The sequence below is a fragment of the Phyllostomus hastatus genome, unplaced genomic scaffold, assembly GCF_019186645.2.
Source record: "Phyllostomus hastatus isolate PE091 unplaced genomic scaffold, TTU_PhHast_1.1 phas_contig_137, whole genome shotgun sequence".
NCBI lineage: Eukaryota > Metazoa > Chordata > Mammalia > Chiroptera > Phyllostomidae > Phyllostomus > Phyllostomus hastatus.
Genome location: NW_025333583.1, coordinates 8,717,420 through 8,738,268, shown reverse-complemented (window position 1 = coordinate 8,738,268; position 20,849 = coordinate 8,717,420). Strand labels below are relative to the sequence as shown.

General features: G+C 36.0%; 1 protein-coding gene across 3 annotated transcripts in view; it reads right to left on the bottom strand.

Moving 5' to 3' along the window:
* The window catches only part of USP37 (ubiquitin specific peptidase 37), an 85,769-nt gene that overhangs the window by 16,597 nt on the left and 48,323 nt on the right, over positions 1-20,849 (bottom strand). For 2 of the 3 annotated variants that reach the window (XM_045854320.1, XM_045854313.1), the window contains 6 exons: positions 19,839-19,956; positions 18,292-18,371; positions 15,615-15,779; positions 13,750-13,815; positions 10,871-11,012; positions 5,437-5,692 (listed from right to left, as the gene is read on the bottom strand). In XM_045854320.1, coding sequence (XP_045710276.1) covers positions 5,437-5,692; positions 10,871-11,012; positions 13,750-13,815; positions 15,615-15,779; positions 18,292-18,371; positions 19,839-19,956 — 827 coding nt within the window. The remainder of the gene's footprint in view (positions 1-5,436; positions 5,693-10,870; positions 11,013-13,749; positions 13,816-15,614; positions 15,780-18,291; positions 18,372-19,838; positions 19,957-20,849) is intronic. The other variant, XM_045854328.1, reaches the window with a different exon arrangement.

The window sequence follows — 20,849 nt, the reverse complement described above, 5'->3', positions numbered from 1 at the left end:
TACCTACTAGATGCCAGTACCAACCCCCGCCCGCCCCCCCCCCCCGCCCCCAGTTGTGACAACCAAAAATAACAGACATTGTGAAATGTCCCCTGGGGAACAAAACTGCCCTTCTCTGACATACAATGATCTGCAGCAATGGTTCTGAAACTTAATCACCAGAAGCATTATGGTTAGGATGGAGAATTAAACAGCCATATTCACAGGTCATAAAGTCACATGACCAAGTACCAGGAAAAAGTATTATTTAGAGTAAATTAAGAATTAGGCTAGAATCATTAAGCTAATAATGAGATTTACCCCATTTATTACCATGTATGTTAAGTGTTTTCACATTAATAATCAAATAAGCCTTGTATATATTCTGAATCAAGAGTTCCATAAAGCATGTAATAAATATCGCATGTACCACACAAGTATATGATAACATGTATGTCTAGAACATTCATCCGGTGAAGTAAAAGAAAAATTAATCATCAATTTCTTCTGTTCTTCTTCAGTCTCTAGCATACGGATAGCTGGGATAAACAGTATGGTCATGATTTTGTCCTGGTTATTTGAACTGTGGAGCAACAACATTTCACTGTAATTTGTAGTACTGGTAAGTATTAAAAGTAAGTAGGGAGGAGAGGCCTCTACCTACCTACCTGCCTGCCTGCCTACCTACCTCAAACATTTTACCAAAGCAAAAATTCTCACGATAACAAGTTAAAGAAATTCTCATAAAAAAATCAACTGATCAATAAGAATTACCTTTACAGGTTCATTTTATATAGATTATTTAAAAATTAGTATATGCTCTTTACCTGCCCCCAAACTGCATTTTAACCATTTAAATGATACTTTTCTACAGCATTGACAACTCTGAAGCTCACAGCAACTTGGTTTCAGACTCTATCAATTAGCAACTAGTCATCATTTTAAAAATTATATTGAATTGCTGACTAAATATTTACTGCTAACACTAACTCAATATTCACTACGAGAGGAAAAGAAACTCAGAATATACTAAGAACAAAAAGCAGTATGATCCCAATTTTTAAAAATTATACTAGGGATATTAATGATTTCTTCCTTTTCTTCATGCTTGGAGAAACAACCATTTCCACTGCCTGGAAGAGGCAGCTCTGAAATCTATACAAATCTGCCTATCACTTTGGCCTTAGCTTAATGAACCAGGAACAAATATTTGAGTCAACCAATCAGATTATTTGTAGAAATTTGGAACTGAGACATTCAAGGTTAGATGATGCTAAGCATTTCAAGTGGAAGAAAGATTTAGGAGTTGAGGCTACTATTTTAAGGCATAAGATGAGTATTACTACTTTATTATCAAAACATCAAAACATATTAAAAAGGTGACAGAGGTACAATTTTTTTAACCAGTAATTTTCAGCATTCAATGTACCAATGCACTTCACACAATCCTGGAATTACACTAGCAATTAATCCATGTGATAGAAAACAAATCAAGAAAGCTCACATTGAGCTGCTGAAATACATACCCTGTATTTATCTTTAAGACAAGATTATCAAATGGGTACAAAAACTAGTTAAGATCTATGGGAAAAAATATGACCATGAAATAATATACTTTTAAGAAATTTGCACAATGGATCAAAGAGGAACTGTGCGTCAAAACTCAATATTCTTATACTAAATATATTACCCACCTCTGCCCACCCCCCCAGCTAAAATCTGCTCCTTTACTACATTCCATATTTCAGTGGAAGGGATCACTGTTCACCCAGGTTTTTTTAAATGACAGAAACCTGGTAATCATTTTTCACTTCTCATTTATCCTTCATAACAGGTAAACATTTTTTCCTATCTACTGAATCCATCAACTTTTTTTCTTTCAATGCCAAAAGGGTACCATTAACTTTTGGTCTGGACTATTGCAATAACTTTCTAACAGGTCTCACAGGATAACTCTGATTCTTCTCTAATCTATAAACTACACATTGATCTTTTAAAACACATAATTCTTTATCAAATTTGCTTGTTTGCTTAAAAGTATTCAATAACTTCTTAATGCTTTTGAAGAGGAAAAAAAAAAAAAAAAGTCCAAATCCTAAACATGGCTTTACATCATGTAAAAACTTGTGTAGTCTCATCTCTTGTTTTTCCCCCTCAACACTATGCTCCAGTCATGTAGTTCATTTTGAACTTGGTTTTTGGTTCACTAACTTGCCATGACCTTTCTCATATCTAGGTCTTTGTACACACTGTTCCCTCTGACTAGTACCTGGGGACAATGAAACCTTCCTTAGCCAGCATTCCTGCCCCATCTCAGTTGATTCATGAGACAGTCAATCTCTTGGGCCCCAAATATCTACTGGGAATCTACTATGTGCCAGGCACTGTTGTAGAAGCTAGGGATGGATATGGTGATAATTAAGCAAGATGGCTCTTGTGCTCAAGAAGCTTAAGCGCAAAGGCTGAGACGAGAATGAACTCAGCATATTTGAGGGACGGAGAGAGAAAATGTCATTACGGCTGAAAGAGTAGAGTGAAAGAGGAGTAGAGATGGCCTATGTAAGAAACTTGGATTAAATGTACTGGGAAGTCCCAAGTTTTAAGCAGAAAAGTGAGAGTGTGGTTCATGCTTCAGAAAGATTATTTTAGCTGCTTTGTTCATGGAAGAAGGTCTGTAGGGGGCAAGAGGGGAGGAAAAGACATTAGGAATCAGTTCTGTCATCAGTCCAGGTGAGAGATGGAAGACTAGAGTTGTAGCTGTGAAGATGTTGATCAATGGTTGGATTCAGAACACATTTTGTAGGTATAGCTGATTAAACTTATTGATGGACTGAATGCAAGGTATGAAGTAAAACAAATCAAGGGAGACATTTTTTGGCCTGAGCAACTGCATTTATCATGGTACCAATTTGCTGATATGGGGAAGGCATATTTAGAGAACAGAAAAAAATTAAACAGCCAAGTGGACATTTCAAGTAGGCATTTCAACATACAAGTTTAAAGCTCAGGGAGAGATCTATGCTAGAAATGTAAATTTGATATTTCATCAGTATATGAGGTTATGGTACTACATATCACTTAGGGAGAGAGCTTAGGTAGAAAAGAAGATACAGCTAAGGACAATATCCTGGAATTCTCCAACAATTAGAGTTCTGATGAGGAAAGGAAAACAAACAAACAAAAAACAAACCCGAAATGAACAGTTAGTTTAGCAGAAAGAAAAAAAAAACTCCAACAAGTATGGAATGATGGAAGCTCAGAGAAAAAAGTTTATAGTTTTAAATGTTAAGAAGGGAGTGGTGGATTGTGAAATACCTCTCATGTAAACTTGATCAAAACACCATTTCAGTGAAGTGGTGGGGATGAAAGCCCACTTGGACAGAGCTGAGGAGAGAATGAGAGGTGATAAGAAAGTACAAAGTATGAATTAAACGACTCTTTCAAAGACTTTTGCTGTGGAGGGAGCAAAGAAAGGGGGCAGTAGCTGAAGAAGTACATAGAAGTCCTAAGGGTGTTTTAAAGATGGGCGAAACTAAGGCACAACAGAAATAATTAGAAGAGAGGGAAGACTTGAACCACTGCATGGCTTCTGCCAAAGGCTGCAGGCACTGAAGCAGGTTGCACAGCGGGGAAATAAAAAGAACAGAGGATCTTATATACAGAATGGGGCAAAAGTAGGTTTAATAGTTGTGAGTTCACAAAACACAGTTTGTTCCTGTATTATTACTTATTAATTATTGTATTATTTTCCATACAAACAACTGTAAACCTATTTTTGCCCCACCCTATACAGGCTATAAAGTACTTAAGTTTGCTCTCCCCAAAGCTGCTATAGTAGTAAAAGCAGCTGTGATCATTAATGGTTTTGATAACCTCAGCGTTCTCCTCCACTGGCACAGATAATCTAGAACTAATTGTACATAACTGCCTTTGTTAATTTTAAGGAGATGTAGGACTAAGCAAAAAATGAAAAGAGCTGAAAGCAGGAAATCAATGGACAGAGGACAAAAGTGCTAATATTAATCAATGATATCTAAGGACAGTAATTATAAGTTTATTATGAGAAGGGGATTTCAGAAGAATACCTGCATCAAGAGGGATAAAAAAAAAGAACACCTACAAACAAAAATCATCAGTGTTTTTTCCCAGAAAAACTGATATACTAATTCTTTTCACTTGCATATAAAATAATTCAAAATTGATGAGGTCCTAACCCCAAGAATATAGAAAATAATTCTGTGGTATAGTACCATTCTTTTTACCTCCAAAATCCTAGGCTTGATTATTGAAAACACATTAGCTGGCTAAGTAGATACAGATATTAGCGCTATCAGAAGAAAGAAAAATTAGAGCTGGACATAGAAAGAGGCAGTAAAAATTTTCTACCTAAAATTTTTAAAATACCCACAGTGCAAGATAAGGAGGCTCAGCTTGGTTGTTCCCACAGATAACTTCAGAAGTAACAAAATATAAATAATAATGACCACAAAAAATATTTTTTTTAATCTGTATAACAATTTACATCAGATGTATATACTATCTAACATTCTATTTTAAACCTTCTCAAATTTGTCTGGTAGAGCCCCACACAGAGTAAGAAAACAGCTAGTAAGTGGTATAGCCAAGACAAGAGATCTCTTAGTCCAGTGGTCTGTCTATGATTATGAAGGAATGGACCCAAAGGAGAACGAAAAACTTGAGTAATTTATATAGCTGACCCTCCACATCTACAGGTTCTGCACCCAAAGATTCAACCAATCACTGATAAAAAGTACTCGGAAAAAAATGCTACCCTGCTGCTGATGTGTACTAGTAGTTCAGGCCGGTGTTAGTTTCATCTGGACTGAACATGCACAGACTTCTTTTCTTCTCATTATTCCCTAAATAATATAGTACAACGGCTATTTACATAACATTTACATTGTGTTAGGCATTAGAAATAATCTAGAGATGATTTCAAAGTATATGGGAGGAAGTACTTAGGTTATACCTAAATACTATGCTATTTTACATAAGAGACTTGTGCATCTGCGAGTTTCGGTATCTTCAGGGGTCCTGGAACCAATCCCCCACTGACACCGAGGGATGACTATACACTAAAACTTAGTACAAGTTCAGACATAGAAAAATGAAGAAAGAATTATACGCATTTCTGAGGGGCCGGTGATGAGAGAAAAGTGACCAAAAACTAACACATTTATTAAATGCACATTAAAATATTAACTTTTCCTTTGATGTGTACCTAAAATATGGCATATTTTACCATTAGCCTCTGGGTACTACACACATTATTTACTTCTCATTTTTTAAAACTTTAAAAAAACCATGAAAATATTATTAACTCTGTTATACACTGTAAAGATCCATCTTACCTCCCATTATTTAGAAGCCATTTGTTACATTAAAGCTTTGGAACACAGCTATGCCTTGTTTAACAGATATCTTCATTAATCCTACCTGGCTCTGTGATTGTTTTGGGTTTCTCGGTTTCCATAGGGTCTGGATTTTCAGGCATTTCTTGAATATCATCCTCTGCAAATCCAGTATCTGGGCTGCTGGTTGGTTTTTCATCATCTACGTGGCTCAGAGTCGGTGAAGCTTCTCTCTTACTTATCTCTAAAACAGCTGCTAGAAGCTCTTCTTCGCTCATTGCATCAAATCCGGAGTTTTCCACTTCAGACTTATCAGGCTCTATTCTGCATGATTTTGAATCCTGAAGAAAAGAGTAACTTTTAAAGGAGATCTGAATGCCTACAAATACAGCAATCTTAGAGTTTAAAGTGAGGAGTTTATTTTAGTCCTAAAAAGTTCCCTTTCTTTGATACTTTGGGCTATTTAATAATCAATAATCAATATATAAACTCACAGACAAACTTAATATACTTTTACTAAAACTAAATAAAAATACATGTTTACTTTCTTGGTTACAGTAAGTGTTAAGCACACTATTTGTAGAAATTTGAAAAATCTGTAAAAAATAATAAAATAAATAATTCAAAATCCATCAGAGGTAATACTGTATTTTTGGTATATTTTCTGCCAGACATATGTGGATTATACTGTAAGTATTGTCACTATATTTAATATTCCTTTTTAAAAGTTGGCAGGTCTAATTTTTTTAAATAAATGACAAAAATAAAAGATACATTTACATTATGTAAATATTCAGAAGTTATTTTCTGAATACGTTTTATTTTGGGGGAGAATTTCTGACTTTTTGTGATTCAAGGTGATCAACCACAAAAACTACCTCTAGCTTTAAAGTAAGGTGGAAAACAAGTCAGAACAAAAATAATGAAAATAACTACCTTACCAAAAGGGAGGTTTAAAATCAAACACTTGCACAAGATGATGCACACTCCTAGAAAAGCTTGTTTCTTCAAAGGATTAACTATCCTTATAAGCTAAGATAGAAGATAATGTAGTTAAACCTTCACACCCATTATTTAAACCGTTAGTTTATGTGGTTAGCCTGTTGATGTAAAATGTTTACTCTGGTTCCACCACATTAACAATTAGTACCAACATTAAGCAAGTAATTACAATATTTGAGAACTGATATGTAAAAGTAACTTTGAAGATTTATAGGGGAAAGCAATTTATCTACAACTTCCATTTCTTAGAAGTCTCGGTCCTGGAAACAACCTGTGTCCATTGATGGATGGATGGATGGATGGATGAAGATGTGGTAGAAGAGAGGACACCCAAAAACCCTGGAAGGTGGGCCCCTTGTTAGTACAGGCTTTCCTGGCTAGGTGAGTGTTCCAGGAACCCATCCGTGGCAGTGTAACAGCTGGCATTGTTGTGAGAGGCTGCATTCAGCTTCAGTGAGTATTTTTTGAAGATTCTTTCAACACATTTGCTTGTTTCACGATGGGTGATTTATGAGCGCACCAGCCCATACCACGCTGTTGAGTATTCAGTAGCTTTTGACCAAAACCCACATGACCCCATGTCCCGCCCTCCCTGATTTCACCTGAGTGGCCATTTTTTTGTTTCCCCAGATGAAAAAAAGTCTTCAAAGGGAAATGTTTTGCTTATGTGGGGAGATGAAACAGTGGCAGAAGCACTAAAAAGCATCAAAATCAACAAGTTCAAACACTGTTTTGAGCAGTGGAAAAAATGTCTTGAGAGGTGTACTGCATCAAATGGAAAGTAATGGAAGGTGACTGAAGTTTAAACATGTAAGAATAAACAATTTTTATAAATAAATTCTGGAATTTTCTTGGTACCCTCCTCGTATAAACTGTTCAGCCATTAAAAAAAGACATCTTGACCTTGAGGGCATTACGCTAAGTGAAATAAGTCAGACAGAGAAAGACAATACCAAGTGATCTCACTTTTATGAGGAATCTAACAAACAAATCCAAGCTCATAGATAGAGAGAACAGATTGCTGGTTGCCAGAGGGTGGGGGTGTGTGGTGTGGGGGTGTGTGTGTGTGTGTGTGTGTGTGTGTGTGAGAGAGAGAGAGAGAGAGAGAGAGAGAGGTGAAAGGGGCTGAAAGGTTCAAACCTCTAGTTACAAAATAAGTAAGTCCTGGGATGTAACATACAGCATAGCATGGTAACTACAGTTAATGATATGGTACTGCACATCTGGAAGTTGCTAAGAGGGTAAATATTAAAAACTTTAGTCACAAGAAAAAAATTATTTTGGTAACTATGCATAGTGATGGATGTTAAGTAGACTTACTGTGGTAATCATTTCACAATTATGCAATACAAATTACCACACCACTACGTTGTGCCCTGGCTGGGTGTCTCAGTTGGTTAAGTGTTGTCCTGCACACCAAATGGCTGTGGGTTTGATCCCCAGTGGGGGTGTACGAGAGGCAATCATTCTATGTCTCTCTCACATTGATGTGTTTCTCTCTCTCCTTCCCTTCCTTCTTCTCTCTCTCAAAATCATTAAACATATCCTCAGGTGCAGATTTAAAAAACATCCTTATGGTGTAGACCTGAAACTAATATAATGTTATATGTCAATTATACCTCAATTAAAAAAAGTCTCAATCCATCTTTAAACAGACTGGTTTTGTAGCTATAGAAAGTACACTCTAAAACTAGTGTTTGACTCTTCCAGTCAAGATGGTGGCATAGGTAAATGCGGTACTCGCATCCTCCCATGACCACACCCAAATTACAACTAAACTACAGAATGACCATCATTCAGAACTACCTGAAATCTGGTTGAATGGAAGTGCTATGACTAAGGAATTAAAAAAAGCTACACTGAGACTCGTAGGAGGGGTAGAAGGGTGGAGATGCGGAATGGGCTGGTCCCACACCCATGTGTAGCGGATAACAATCAGGAGGGATATCTGAGCTCCAGTGGTCCTCCATGAGGAGTCCCACACCAGACCCCACAGCCCAGAGTTCCAGGGCCAGGGAGAAAAGTCCCCATTACTACTGTCTGTAAAACCCAGTGGGGATTGAGTCTTAGGAAGACAGAGGGCTTCTGGAGTTCCAGGCAGTTACTTTTAAAGGGCTCACACACGGACTTACTCAGACTCACTCACTCTGAGGTCCAGTGCTAGAGCAGCCCCTTAAAAAGCACCAGAGACATATGGGAAGGAACTGAATTGTCTGGCATCAGAGTGAGAGCTGAAGGGTGGGAGTGGGCAGCTTTCTCCCAGACAAAAGTGTTGGCAGAGACCACTGTTCCTTTGAGGAACCCTCCTCCAACAGAGCCAGCAGGCTGACATCTGAGATTTGATCAACCTGGCTCACAAGTTTGTCCCACTCTGGTGATTCTGAGTCCCTGCTCCACCCAACTTTTGGGCCCACCCAAGCTGTTTCCCTTGAAGGGCCTGTCTTGGCTCATGCTTCAGGTTTTCCTAAAATCTCTCAAACACAAAGCATCTGGCTTCAGTGTGCCTCTAAGTGGTCCCAGGTATGGCACTAGTGGCAGCTAGCCTCAGTTCACAGCTTGGCCTCACCTGGGCACCTCTAGGCCTAGCAAAAGTAGAAGCCACCTGCAGTTTGTTTTGTAGCTTATGCTGGGTGGCCCCAGGCAGAACACAGGCAGCAGCTGACCATGGTCTGCACTTCCTGGGAGGCTCCAGAGCCAGAGCACCTGGTGGCTGCTTCAGACCACATTGAAGCACCACCCCCAACCACCACCACCAGCAACACACTCAAGGGATGGACTCAGTGGGCAACCAAATCCCGCTGAAATGAGTCCTGCTCTGTGTGGTGGGCCCTGCACAGCTGATCCTCCATGGTGGCTGGTGGTCACAGCCAGTTTTTGCAGCTGATCAGCCTGGGGCAAATCCTTCCTGTTGATGTGCCAACAGCAGTCAAGGTTCAACTACAAGAGGAGGGTGTGCAAAGCCCACAGGGGGGATCTACGTAGAGAGCTTGGGTGACTAGGGAGATTGTGCCACTGGACCCTACAGGACACCTATTATACAAAACCACTCTACCAAGCCTGGGAGACAGAACAGCTTTATCTAAAACACAGAAACAAACACGGAGGGTGGGGGAAGCCAAAATTAGGAGACAAAGAAACATGTCCCAAATGAAAGAATAGAATAAGACTCCAGATGAAGAACTAAATAGAATGGAGTCAAGCAATCTACCAGATGTAGAGTTCAAAACACTGGTTTTAAGATCCTCAATGAAGTTTGAGGAAGAGCACATGAACTTAGTGAGAACTTCAACAAAGAGATAGGAAGCATAAAAACAGAGATAGAAAACATAAAAAAGAACCAGTCAGAAATGAAAATACATTAACTGGAAAAAAGAATATATTATAGGAAATTAATAGTAGAGTATTGAAGAATCAAATTAGTGATCTGGAATGGAAGGGAGCAAAAAAATACCCAATCAGAAGAGCAAAAAGAAAAAATCTAAAAAAATGAAGATAGTGTAAGGAGCCTCTGGGACAACTTCAAGTGCACCAACATTTTCATCAGGGGGGTACAGGAAGGAGGAGAGAAAGAAACCAAAACTTATTTCAAAAAATAATGACAGAAAATTTCCCTAACTTGGTTAAGGAAACATACATACAAGTCCAGGAAGCGCAAAGAGTCCCAAACACAATGAACCCAAAGAGATCCAAACCGAGAAACATCATAATTAAAATGCCAAAGGTTAAAGACAAAGATAGAATCTTAAAAGCAACAAGAGAAAAGTAGCTAGTTACCTACAAGGGAGGTCCAAAAAGACTATCAGGTATTTCTCAACAGAAACGTGCAGGAAAGAAGGGATCAACAAGAAATATTCAGAGTGATGAAAAGCAAGGACCAACATTCTTCTATCCAGCAAAGCTACCCTTCAGAACTGAAGGACATATAAAGGGTTTCCCAGACAAAAAAACCAAAGGAGTTCATCACCACCAAACCAGCATTACATAAAATGTCGAAGGGTCTTCTTTAAGAAGATGATAGAAAACATGAACAATAAAATGGCAATAAATACTTACCAACAACTGAATCTAAAAAACAAAATAAATGAACAAGCAGAACAAAAACAGACTCATAGATACAGAGAATATTTTGGTGGTTGCCAGAGGGGATAAGTGAAAAAGGTGAAGGGTCAAGAAGTACAAGTTGATTGTTACAGGGGATGTAAAACAAAGCATAGGGAATACAGTCAATAATATTCTAACAGCTATGTATGATGTCAGACTGGTACAAGATTTATCAGGATGATCACTTAGTAAGTTATGTAATGTCTAATCATTGGGAAGTACACCTGAAACTAATATAATGTATGTCAACTGTAATTGAAAAAGATATATTAAAAAAATAAAACTAGTGTTTGAACTGATCTGTTAAGTTTATGATTTATCTTGTGTATTAAATTTGCAGGTGCTGGTTATAAAAGGCATTTGGACAGTAAGAGCTATACAAATCCTTGTCGGATATTTGATGAGAAATTACCTACCTTTTCCAGGTCTTCCTGCTGCTGTTCACAGCCTGACATTTCACAAAATCTCTGGCTAAGGGCCACAGAACGTTTTAGCTCATCCTCACTGTCTGAATCAAGACATAAAGCCAATGAACTCTTGGATTTAAAGGGGAAATACCTGTAATTCAAGGGAAAAAAAAAAACCTATATAACTCTGATAAACACTGTTCTTATTATTCTTTTGGTACATAAATCCCAAAATAAAACAAAAAGCTTTTCTTAAATGGAAAATAATAGAAAAAAAGGTATATTTAAGAATTACCTTTGCCCCACTTCAAAGGAGTCATGCTTTGAAAATTAGCTCTTATACCACTACATATTATTAGCAAACCAATCACTTTGTGCCTTTTTTCTTTTAACGATCAGCCCCAAAGTTGTCTGTTAGTGTCTTTATAAAGCAAGTAATCCACTGAATGCATGCAGACATAGCAATGAAAAAATGTTGACAATAGAGCATGAGAACTAATTTTTAATCTTTTAAATTATGATTCATGTACTTTAAAAGTAACAGTAACAGTAACATTCCACTTATCCACTTATATGTAGGTCAGACTTCTGGCAACCTCTACCTTCCAGAACACAGGGATTCAAAAATAAGAAAAAAGGCATCTGAGGAAGGCAGCAGTTTCAAAGCCCATGCACTTTACTCTTTAGACAGGGACCCTTCTTTCCCAGGAAATGATGTATAAAATAATGTAGCAAGGTCGTCAAGAAATGAGAGCTAAGAAATGAGAAGAGAATAACCACAAATACAGTAACAAAGAATTATAAAGTCGTTTAATGTAAAGGTAAACCATCTTGTAAGATAATGTCATCTGAGGGCATTATCATATTAAAACACAGCGCAATAACTGACATTCGTAATGTTGATTCCAAGTTATGACAATATATTTAAATTATCTTCAGTACATTTTACTCAGAATATAAGGAATTCTCTATATACTCTCTATAATGTCAGAGAGTATATAACCACCTAAAATGGTTAAAATTTTTTAAGATTAATTCTTAAAAAGGCAAGCTTCAGTCATATAAAAATTCATTTATGTGAAATATTAAATATTCTTCAATGATACTAGATAAGTAAGGTGTTACTGTGTTGGCTTCCAAGTGAGCTGAAAATAAATTAAAGGAAAAAGTGGTAAAGGTCAAAGAGCACAAGCTTTCTTTGATGGAGGTTAACATAAATTCATATGCTATACTAAAAAAATATAAAATGAAAATTGGAAAAAATGCAATTCATCTAAATGTGAAAACTGTAAATAAACATAGAGAATGATGGCACTAAGAAATAAGAGGCCACAATGGAAACCAGGAGAACTGCAGAGCAATGTAGATCAAAGAAAAGAGGCAAGTGGTCAGTGATAAGCCCAAACATAGTCTGTGGCTGAGAGCAGCCAGGATATCACTGCACTCCAGCCTGAACACTTGAATAGCCCCCTGTTATGTCTTCAGAAGGGTTTTTAGTATAACTTAGTAACAGCCAATTAGCCATCTTAATTTCTCATTTCTGATTTCATGCTCACCAAGCAAAACTGAACACATTAGTTTGTTTATCCAGGTAAATACTTTACTAAATGAGGGTGACACCTGGCTACCAATAACACCAGGGTCAAATGTGACAAAGGACACTGTAAAAGAACCAATGGTATTCTGTTTCATAACTCAGCCTCTTTTAAGTTTGATCGGCATGACAGGTCTTCTAGGGCCTAATATCCTTTATTGACCAACTCTCAAATTCTCATACCAGTAGACCCTGGAGAACAGATGACCATGCCAAATATCATGAAGCTCAATGAAATCATCTCTTTCTTGAAACTACAGTGATTTGGTACATAAAGAGTGCATTCCATTAATAATTACTATATTCACAGAAGGCAGCTTGCCTGTAGTAATGAAAAATATTCATCCTGTAAATGCATCACTTGCTCACTTTCTAAGCAGCCAAGTGGTATTGCTCATTTGTATCTTGAGAACGGGCAAGAGTATTCATATCGGTACCATTTCAGATTTCTAGTCATGTTAGTCATCTGGTTTTAATTGCACTGAAAAATAATTAACAGGAGGAAAAGAAAATAGCAATTCCCAAATGTCATTTTATGGTAATATAATCCCCCCCAAGCCCTTAAACAACAAAAGTGTCTTTTCTAGAAGTATTTTTTGGACAACAAATTTTAAGGAAAACTAATTTTAAAGACCAATGACAAGCAAGTCATTTAGAAGTGTCTAATCAGGAATTATGTGGTTCTAGTTTAGTCACAGAAGAGGTATATTTTTAAAAAAGCATTTGCTTCCCTTCTTGGACTTTTGGTCTTCAATAAATAAATAAATAAATAAATAAATAAATAAATAAATAAATAAATTGTAGAGTAGCTACACTCTAGTGTGTGTTTGCTTTTGTCTCCTTTTACAACAGCTCCAGCTCATTGTCTAAAACAAGAAGTCCCAGACTGGCTAGCAACAAGTAACAAGATATTTTGGGATCTCCATGCGTATCTCTGAAGAACAGTGCTTTATACCAATATGGGTTATTTCAGCCCTTCAATCCTTAAAACTCCTCATCATCAGTCAATTTCTAGAGATGTAGGATGAAAATATTACATATTAACAGATGATTTAAGATGCTATAGAACAAAATTTTGAGAGGACCATGTGAAATTGTTTCACTGTTAAAAACTTGTCATACCCTAGACTATAATTTAAAGCAGATCCAGGAAAATTTCAAAGTATAGTAATACAGAGCAGTTATCATGCAAAAAGAGAAACAATAAAGAAAAGGGGAGGGGATAACCTTAGAAACTAAGGTAAGCCAAATCCTTAAAAATACAAATTTTGGGTACACAAGAAATATAACTCACTTTGAAGGTGTAGAAGGGCTGGTGATGCAGGAATTCACCATTTGAGAGGCTTTCAATGGTCTAGAACTATCAGAAAATTAGAAAATATATAATGTATATAATTACATTATTAACATATATATTTAACTTATAAAATGAATTATTCTGTACTACAGACCTTTATATATCTTTTAAAAAATCAAACATGTATACTACTTTTACTAGCTATAGCGGCCAAAAGAGAAAACAAAATACTACCTCTGGCCTCTCCTTGATCCAATGACCTTATTAAATAAAAAGCAATGGAAACAAGGCCACAAAGGTAATGCATATAAAAAGAACAGCTTGGGAAAAATGATCTTTCTCAGTACTTTATTTTTAAGCAATAAAATAATAACAGCTCTCATTTTTTGAGGACTTACTAGAGGTCATGTACTATAGTAAGAGTGTATATGTTTCCCATCATTTAAGTTCACAACAACCCTATTACTTTCCCTACAAATAGGTCAAGGAATTTGTCCAAAGTCTTAAAGCTATTAAATTATAGTCAGGTAGCCTGGTCTCAGGCCTGTGATTATGTATAAAGAGCCTACACTGATGATTTGATATAGTACTACTGCCAGAAAGAGTAATAACTCTACCAGCAGAGGGCAGCTGCATCAAGCAAAACAAAACACAAACAAAAAAAACCAGAAGAACCAAAAACCACATGTATTCCAAAGAAAGGCCTTAAGACAAAAATCCAGATACACTAATAATTGCTGGGAACACGTCTTTATTAGTAGACTTGTTAACGCCTTTAGTATAAATTTATACAATGTAGCATATATATTTCAATTATTAAACCAGGAGAAATACACTTTTACATAACTGTATCAATTCACATTAGCAAATAGCCATTCACTTTCTGAAATACTTTCTACTTCACTTTCTACTTTAGCCAAGAAGCTTGGCTCTTCTAGTCACTAACCATATGACTTTAAGAAAACTACTTCCTCTCCCTGGATTTCTTCTGTAAAATTAAGAATTTAGAAAAATCTCTAAAATCCTTTTTACCTCTAAGTTCTAAACTTTAAGACTATCAAACTAGAGTTCGAGTATAAAAAAGAACTACAATATATGGCTCCAAAGTAATGCAAGTATGCAGAAGAAAGTTCAGAGAAATCCTAAGGTTTTCCCAGAATACACAATGAAACAAAATAAAAATTAAAGGTTACTTCTTTTCTCATGTAAAAATTTCTAGAAGCCACTAAAGTTCTATACTTCTATTGGTAATAATACATTTATGGAGATAAATGTCCAATAATCTATTTTTAGGACCTCAGTATAACATTTGGAGATAAATGTCCAATAATCTATTTTTAGGACCTCAGTATAACATTTAATATCCTGTTTCCCAGACTTGAATATCCTAAAGAGTCAGTAAAGACATTTGTTAAAAATACTGAATTCCGAGTCCTATCTTAGATCTAATGAAACAGAACTTCTAGGGAAAGAACACAGGAATCAATATTTTAGTGTTCAGGTGACTCTTATGAGCATGCAAATTAAGTTTATATTCCCAACATGTATCAAACTGTCTTCTAGTGATCTAAAAGCGTAAGAGCATTGCCTAAAAAGATGACTAATTAATTATGAAAGGCAACTAATGTACTTGGAAAAATTCTGCTCAAGCATTTTATTACTTCAATTTATTACTTCGGTTACTTCAAGGAGGCAGTAATTTAACACAAAATCCCAAAATAAAGCCAAATTAAAACCACCTCTTGGTCTGATTTTACCCAGGAATTGTATTATTTACCTAGCTCAGTCATTCTTTTGATTTGATTACTGAAGTGTTTCTCCTTTAAAAACAAATGCAAAGATATTCTCTCTCAAGGACTTACATTGCATTATGTGCACTCCAACCGAGGGGGAAGGGTGGTTTTGTATTTTCAGTGCAATGAGATGACAGGGTCAGATATCTTGGAATGATGACCTGCTGCCCAATCTTGTTGTTAAGTGAGAGAGTGATATTGAAGCTGTATCGCTTCAAATGAAGAATGAGGATCCTGAAAACAGGAAATGATGACATTACTAGTTTGTACATAACAAAGGTAGCTCTCATAAGTAAAAAGAGATCACAGTAACTATGTTAGATAGCTCTTGATTTAAAGAATACATTTGACCAAACTAAACATTTGGCCAAAGAACATCTACTAAATACCTGCCATGTGCTAGGCATTGTGCTAGCCACTAAGAACACAAATAAAAATAAAACACTGCTATTGGGTGTATTTAGGTTAAACACAATGTTCTTGGAGAAACAAAACACACCGACCCCCACCCCCACATCAGATAGTAACTAAATTTTTAAATACTAATATTAATATTGCATTAAATTCTTAAATTATTTACTTCAATGTTATGTAGCTTTAAAAAGCAGGTGTTATAATTTTAATTAAAGTGTTAAAACAGCCTTATGTTTGATGGTAACTGAGTTTTTTCAAGATGATTTCTGACAAGAAGTATTCTTATTTCAGTAAACTGCCTCCGAAGAAAGCTAAGAGAGAAATAGAAAAATTTTCTCCACTTAGAAGTTCTGAAAAATTTCATGGCACATCTGGTTCGTGGGTCTGAAAAGGCTTTTAGTTGTTAAAAACACTTTTTTTAAAAAAGGTATATTCCTTTTATTTTTTATCTTTTGTTGTTTTTGTTTTTAAAAATTATTTTATTGTTGTTCAATTACAGTTTTCTGCATTTACCCCCTACCATATCCCCCCACCCCAGCCAAACCCACCATCCTTCCTGGCTTCCACCCCCACCCCGCCCTTGGTTTTGTCCATGTGTCCTTTATAGTTGTTTCTAAAACACTTCTTTTTAGTTACTATTGTGGCAGCCATTTCACCTCTGATATAGAGCATAATCTTTCCCTGATGGACTAGTTACACTTCACAGTGTACAAGAACACTTTAATTACCAAATTTCAGAACTCTTATGAGACTAAATCTCAATTCTAGGCAAAAACAGTTTCTGATTTATGGTAAACTGTTTCCTTTCTTACCATATACATATACCTTCATCACAAAAGCCACAACCTCAAAAATCTGTAAAGTGTAGTTATCAACAGTATTTTTCTTTCAAAAAGCATGCTACAGAAATCATAACTTTTAAATTCACAACTCGAGAAAACACAAGGATACAACTAATGTGAAGAGGCTAAAATATCAGATGTCAAATATTTTGACTAAATTTTCAAATAATCATACCAAAAATAAAAGCATGAAAGAGACAGCCAATGTAGTTAAAATTACTGACTTGTACAGATGAGATGGACTGGAAATGAAAAGATTTGATAAAGATGCCAGACCCTTCAGAATAATAGGAGACTGGCTTGAATAGTGAAATGAACAAAAACAAAGTAAGTCCAATATTAGGATTTATGATACAAAGTCTTTTGTTTTATGTAAATTTGGAATAAATTAACCTTTAACATAAGTGACCTACTGGAAAAAAAAAAAAAAACAAGGAGGAAAATTTCCCTCAGCATTTTTTCCCACTTTGAAAGGCCAAATAGCTAGGCAACTGGAAAGGGAACAGACATTCAGCTTGCCAGTTCAAACACATATTTTTAATTGTACACCGATTTCCTTTGTGAATGACAGCTGGTAATAATCCTTTGCCTTAATATTTGTTCCGTTACCCTCCTACCTCAAAACAAATGGCAAAGAGCAAGTCTCTTAAGAAATGTATACCATGGTCAATATAGTAATAATGTTATGATTCAGAAAGTCATTTTTTTAAAAAAATTTCATTTTCTAGAAAGGAGCAGATTATGAACTGTAAGAGAACTAGTCTCTAGAGGCTAGGTTCCAGAAACTCCACACTGAGTCTTAGAAAAATTGAAACTAATGAAAGAAAGTAAAGCGCTCTGCAGGCAAAGTGCCATATAAGTACTTAATGTTAATAATAACCTTGTTTGTGGTTGAGATCTATTCTTGGAAAGAACTAAAAGCTGTCCTATAAGCACATACTAATTTTTCTAGCTAGTCTGGTTTTACATTTACTTATAAGAAACTAATACAATTTAAGTTAATATCATTCCTAATTCAGATTTCTTTATTTTTATAGAGAGCTTATCAACTTATAAGATTCTTTGAATAAAGGAATGCACAAACTGCAGAAAATTACTTTTTCTATTTTGTTGTCACATGTATGTGTTTATGTCTGTAGCAGGTTTTTACTGAAAGTTTGGGATAAGAGAGGGAAGGACTATAGGACAACACAGGGCAACGAATTGTAACAGAATGTTATACATTACTGAATTAAAAATCTACTAGCTATTCCCTATCATTCCAGGGTCTCCCCGACCAAGTCCTCTTATTGCCATCCTCTGGGATCTAACGTTCCCTCAACATTCCAAATCCTCCTCCTTTCTTCTGCATTCCAGATTTGCACCCTCTACCCTCTTCATATTTTAGCTGTGCTGACTCTCTTTACCAATCCATTCTGTTAAACCTCACTTATTCAGTAATATTTCTTAAGATCTTTAAAGAAGAAAAATTAAAGAGCACTTAATTTTACCTGGGCAGCCTGTTAAATTTGTGCCTGACAAGAGCACACTTCCCATTACACTTCTCACAGGAATACTCAAGTTCTTCTGCCTGTAGAAAGACAGGAGGGAAAAATAAAGAAGCATGAAGCTGAATCAGCATTATCTCATTAAATGCTACTAATCTTCTCTCGTCATACTACTTCAGTGGAATGACAACTGTGACCAGTTTGTTTCTAGAGTCACAAACCTTACTAAATTAAGACCTAATCTCCAAAATATTGTTATAATATCATACCCTATTTCAGAATTCCTAATTTCCTTTTCTTTTAATCAAGGAAACACCTCAATCTATGATAATAACTAGACTGTACAGCAGCAGATTCTCAATCTTTTCCCCAGGAATACACAAGAACCACTGCCAACGGTATACCCAAACTTAACATTTGGCCATAGCAAATAAGATCACCTTCAGGTTAGTTGAAGTTCCTGGTCTGTTAGGTGTAACTACCCCTTTCTTATAATGGAACTCGATCTTCTGGTAACAGCTCACTAAAAACAACTGCTCTAAAAGGACCAAAGTTTGGGGTGGATATCATTACCTAGAGAAAACTGAAACAAGAAATCCTTAAAAACTGGGGGTAAAATACCTAAGAAAAGCTTCAAATTCTATGGTAATTACAAGAATAGTAAGGAATGATTAAAACAAAAGGAAAAGCAGAGTATCTCTGGGTAGAGCTAAACGTTCATCATTTAAAGAACAGAAAGGTTTTTTTTAGCTTTAGGAAGACAATCCTATTCATTTGCTACAACAAAGAGTTATAATCCTGCTCTGGCTGGTATAGCTCAGTGGATTTAGCTGTGAACCAAGGGATCATTGGTTCGATTCCCAGTCTGGGCACATGCCTGGGTTGCGGGCCATGTCCCAAGTAGGGGCCACATGAGAGGCAACCACACAGTGATATTTCTTTCCCTCCTTTTCTTTTTCCCTTCCCCTCTCTCTAAAAATAAATAGATTTAATCTTTAAAAAATTTAAAAAAAAAAGAGTTATAATCCTGGCAAATTTCCATCAGTTATAATAACTGCTACACAACAGATCCCAGAATATCTCTAACAGTATATCACAGACACAAATATACAGCTTTGGATAAAACTGACTCTTCTTTGTTGTTTCTAACAGGGTACATACAACCTAAGGAAAGCAAAGAGTATTTTTTTATTCCTCAGATTTTAGTACACTCACTTATATAGTGTCTTTAATTTTAACCCACATTACCAAATTTTAGCATGTGTCACTTATGCTTCAACTTAGTATTTGTTTATAAATAGCTGATTCTAAGGTTGTCCAAAACACTTGCTGTTAGTCAAATGTATAATCTATGTAAGCAATCAATTTTCTTCAATGAGTTAACAATGAGATTTATGAAGCTTTAAAAAATATCATTTATAGATTATTTCTCATTTGTTTTCCCTGCAAGAATTTTGTCCAAATTCTGCCTTAAAGAAACCAACTCTAAACACAATTATTTATGATATATAAAATTTAGTTATGTGAAAATACCAAAAGATACTACTTGCCCTAAAGAAAAGATCAAGGGAATCTTGAATTGACCGTGGAGGGAGTGGCTTTTTCCTTCGAGGAAGGTCGATGGAGAGGTCATTAAACTGTTCTCTTTTGGGAATAATCTCTCCACATCTGTAAGAATAAAAGACAAATCAAAGCATTCAGAAGCCTAACTGCAATACAAAATAAACACAAATATACTTCAGAAACACTGTTCCCCCACAGAACCTATCAAGCACTGACAGACTATGACTAGGCACAAGAAATATACAACATTTAAGACATGTTTACTTTAACCCTTATTAAGTAAACACAGGCAAAACCTCAACTGCAAGTATTTAAGTACTTTCTTAAAATGTGAAAAGGCCCCTAGGTACCAAGATCCTGGCATTTTTGAAAAAAGGCAGGAAGCTACTTTGGTTAGAACAGAATGAGCAAAAGGAAGATTGGTAGGAGATGAAGTCAGAGCGTTAACTAGGGGATAAGGGTTGCTCAAAGACAATCATAAAAGAGTTCTGTAGACCACGGTAAGGATTTCAGCTTTTACAGCTTACAAAGAGAGGGGTGACATGAACTAATTTCCATTTTAAATGATCACTTTGACTAGTGTGTTTAAAACAGACCACAGAGAAACAAGAACAGAAATATAGAGATTAGAAGGAAAGCAACAATCCAGGCAAGAGATGACAGTAGCATAGTCCAAAGTAGTGGTGGCAGTGGAGGCAGCAAAAAGGGGTCAGACTCTGGATGTATTGTGAACAGCTGAAATGGTCTGCTGACATTAGATGCAGGGGTGCAGGAGAAAGAAAAGAGGTCAGAAATACACCACATTTCTAGAACTGTCATTTTTTTAAAGATTTATTTATTTATTTATTTATTTATTATTATATTTTTTAGAGAGGGAAGGGAGGGAGATAGAGAGAGAGAGAGAGAAACATCAATGTGCAGTTGCTGGGGGTTATGGCCTGCAACCCAGGCATGTACCCTGGCTGGGAATCGAACCTGGGACACTTTGATTCCCAGCC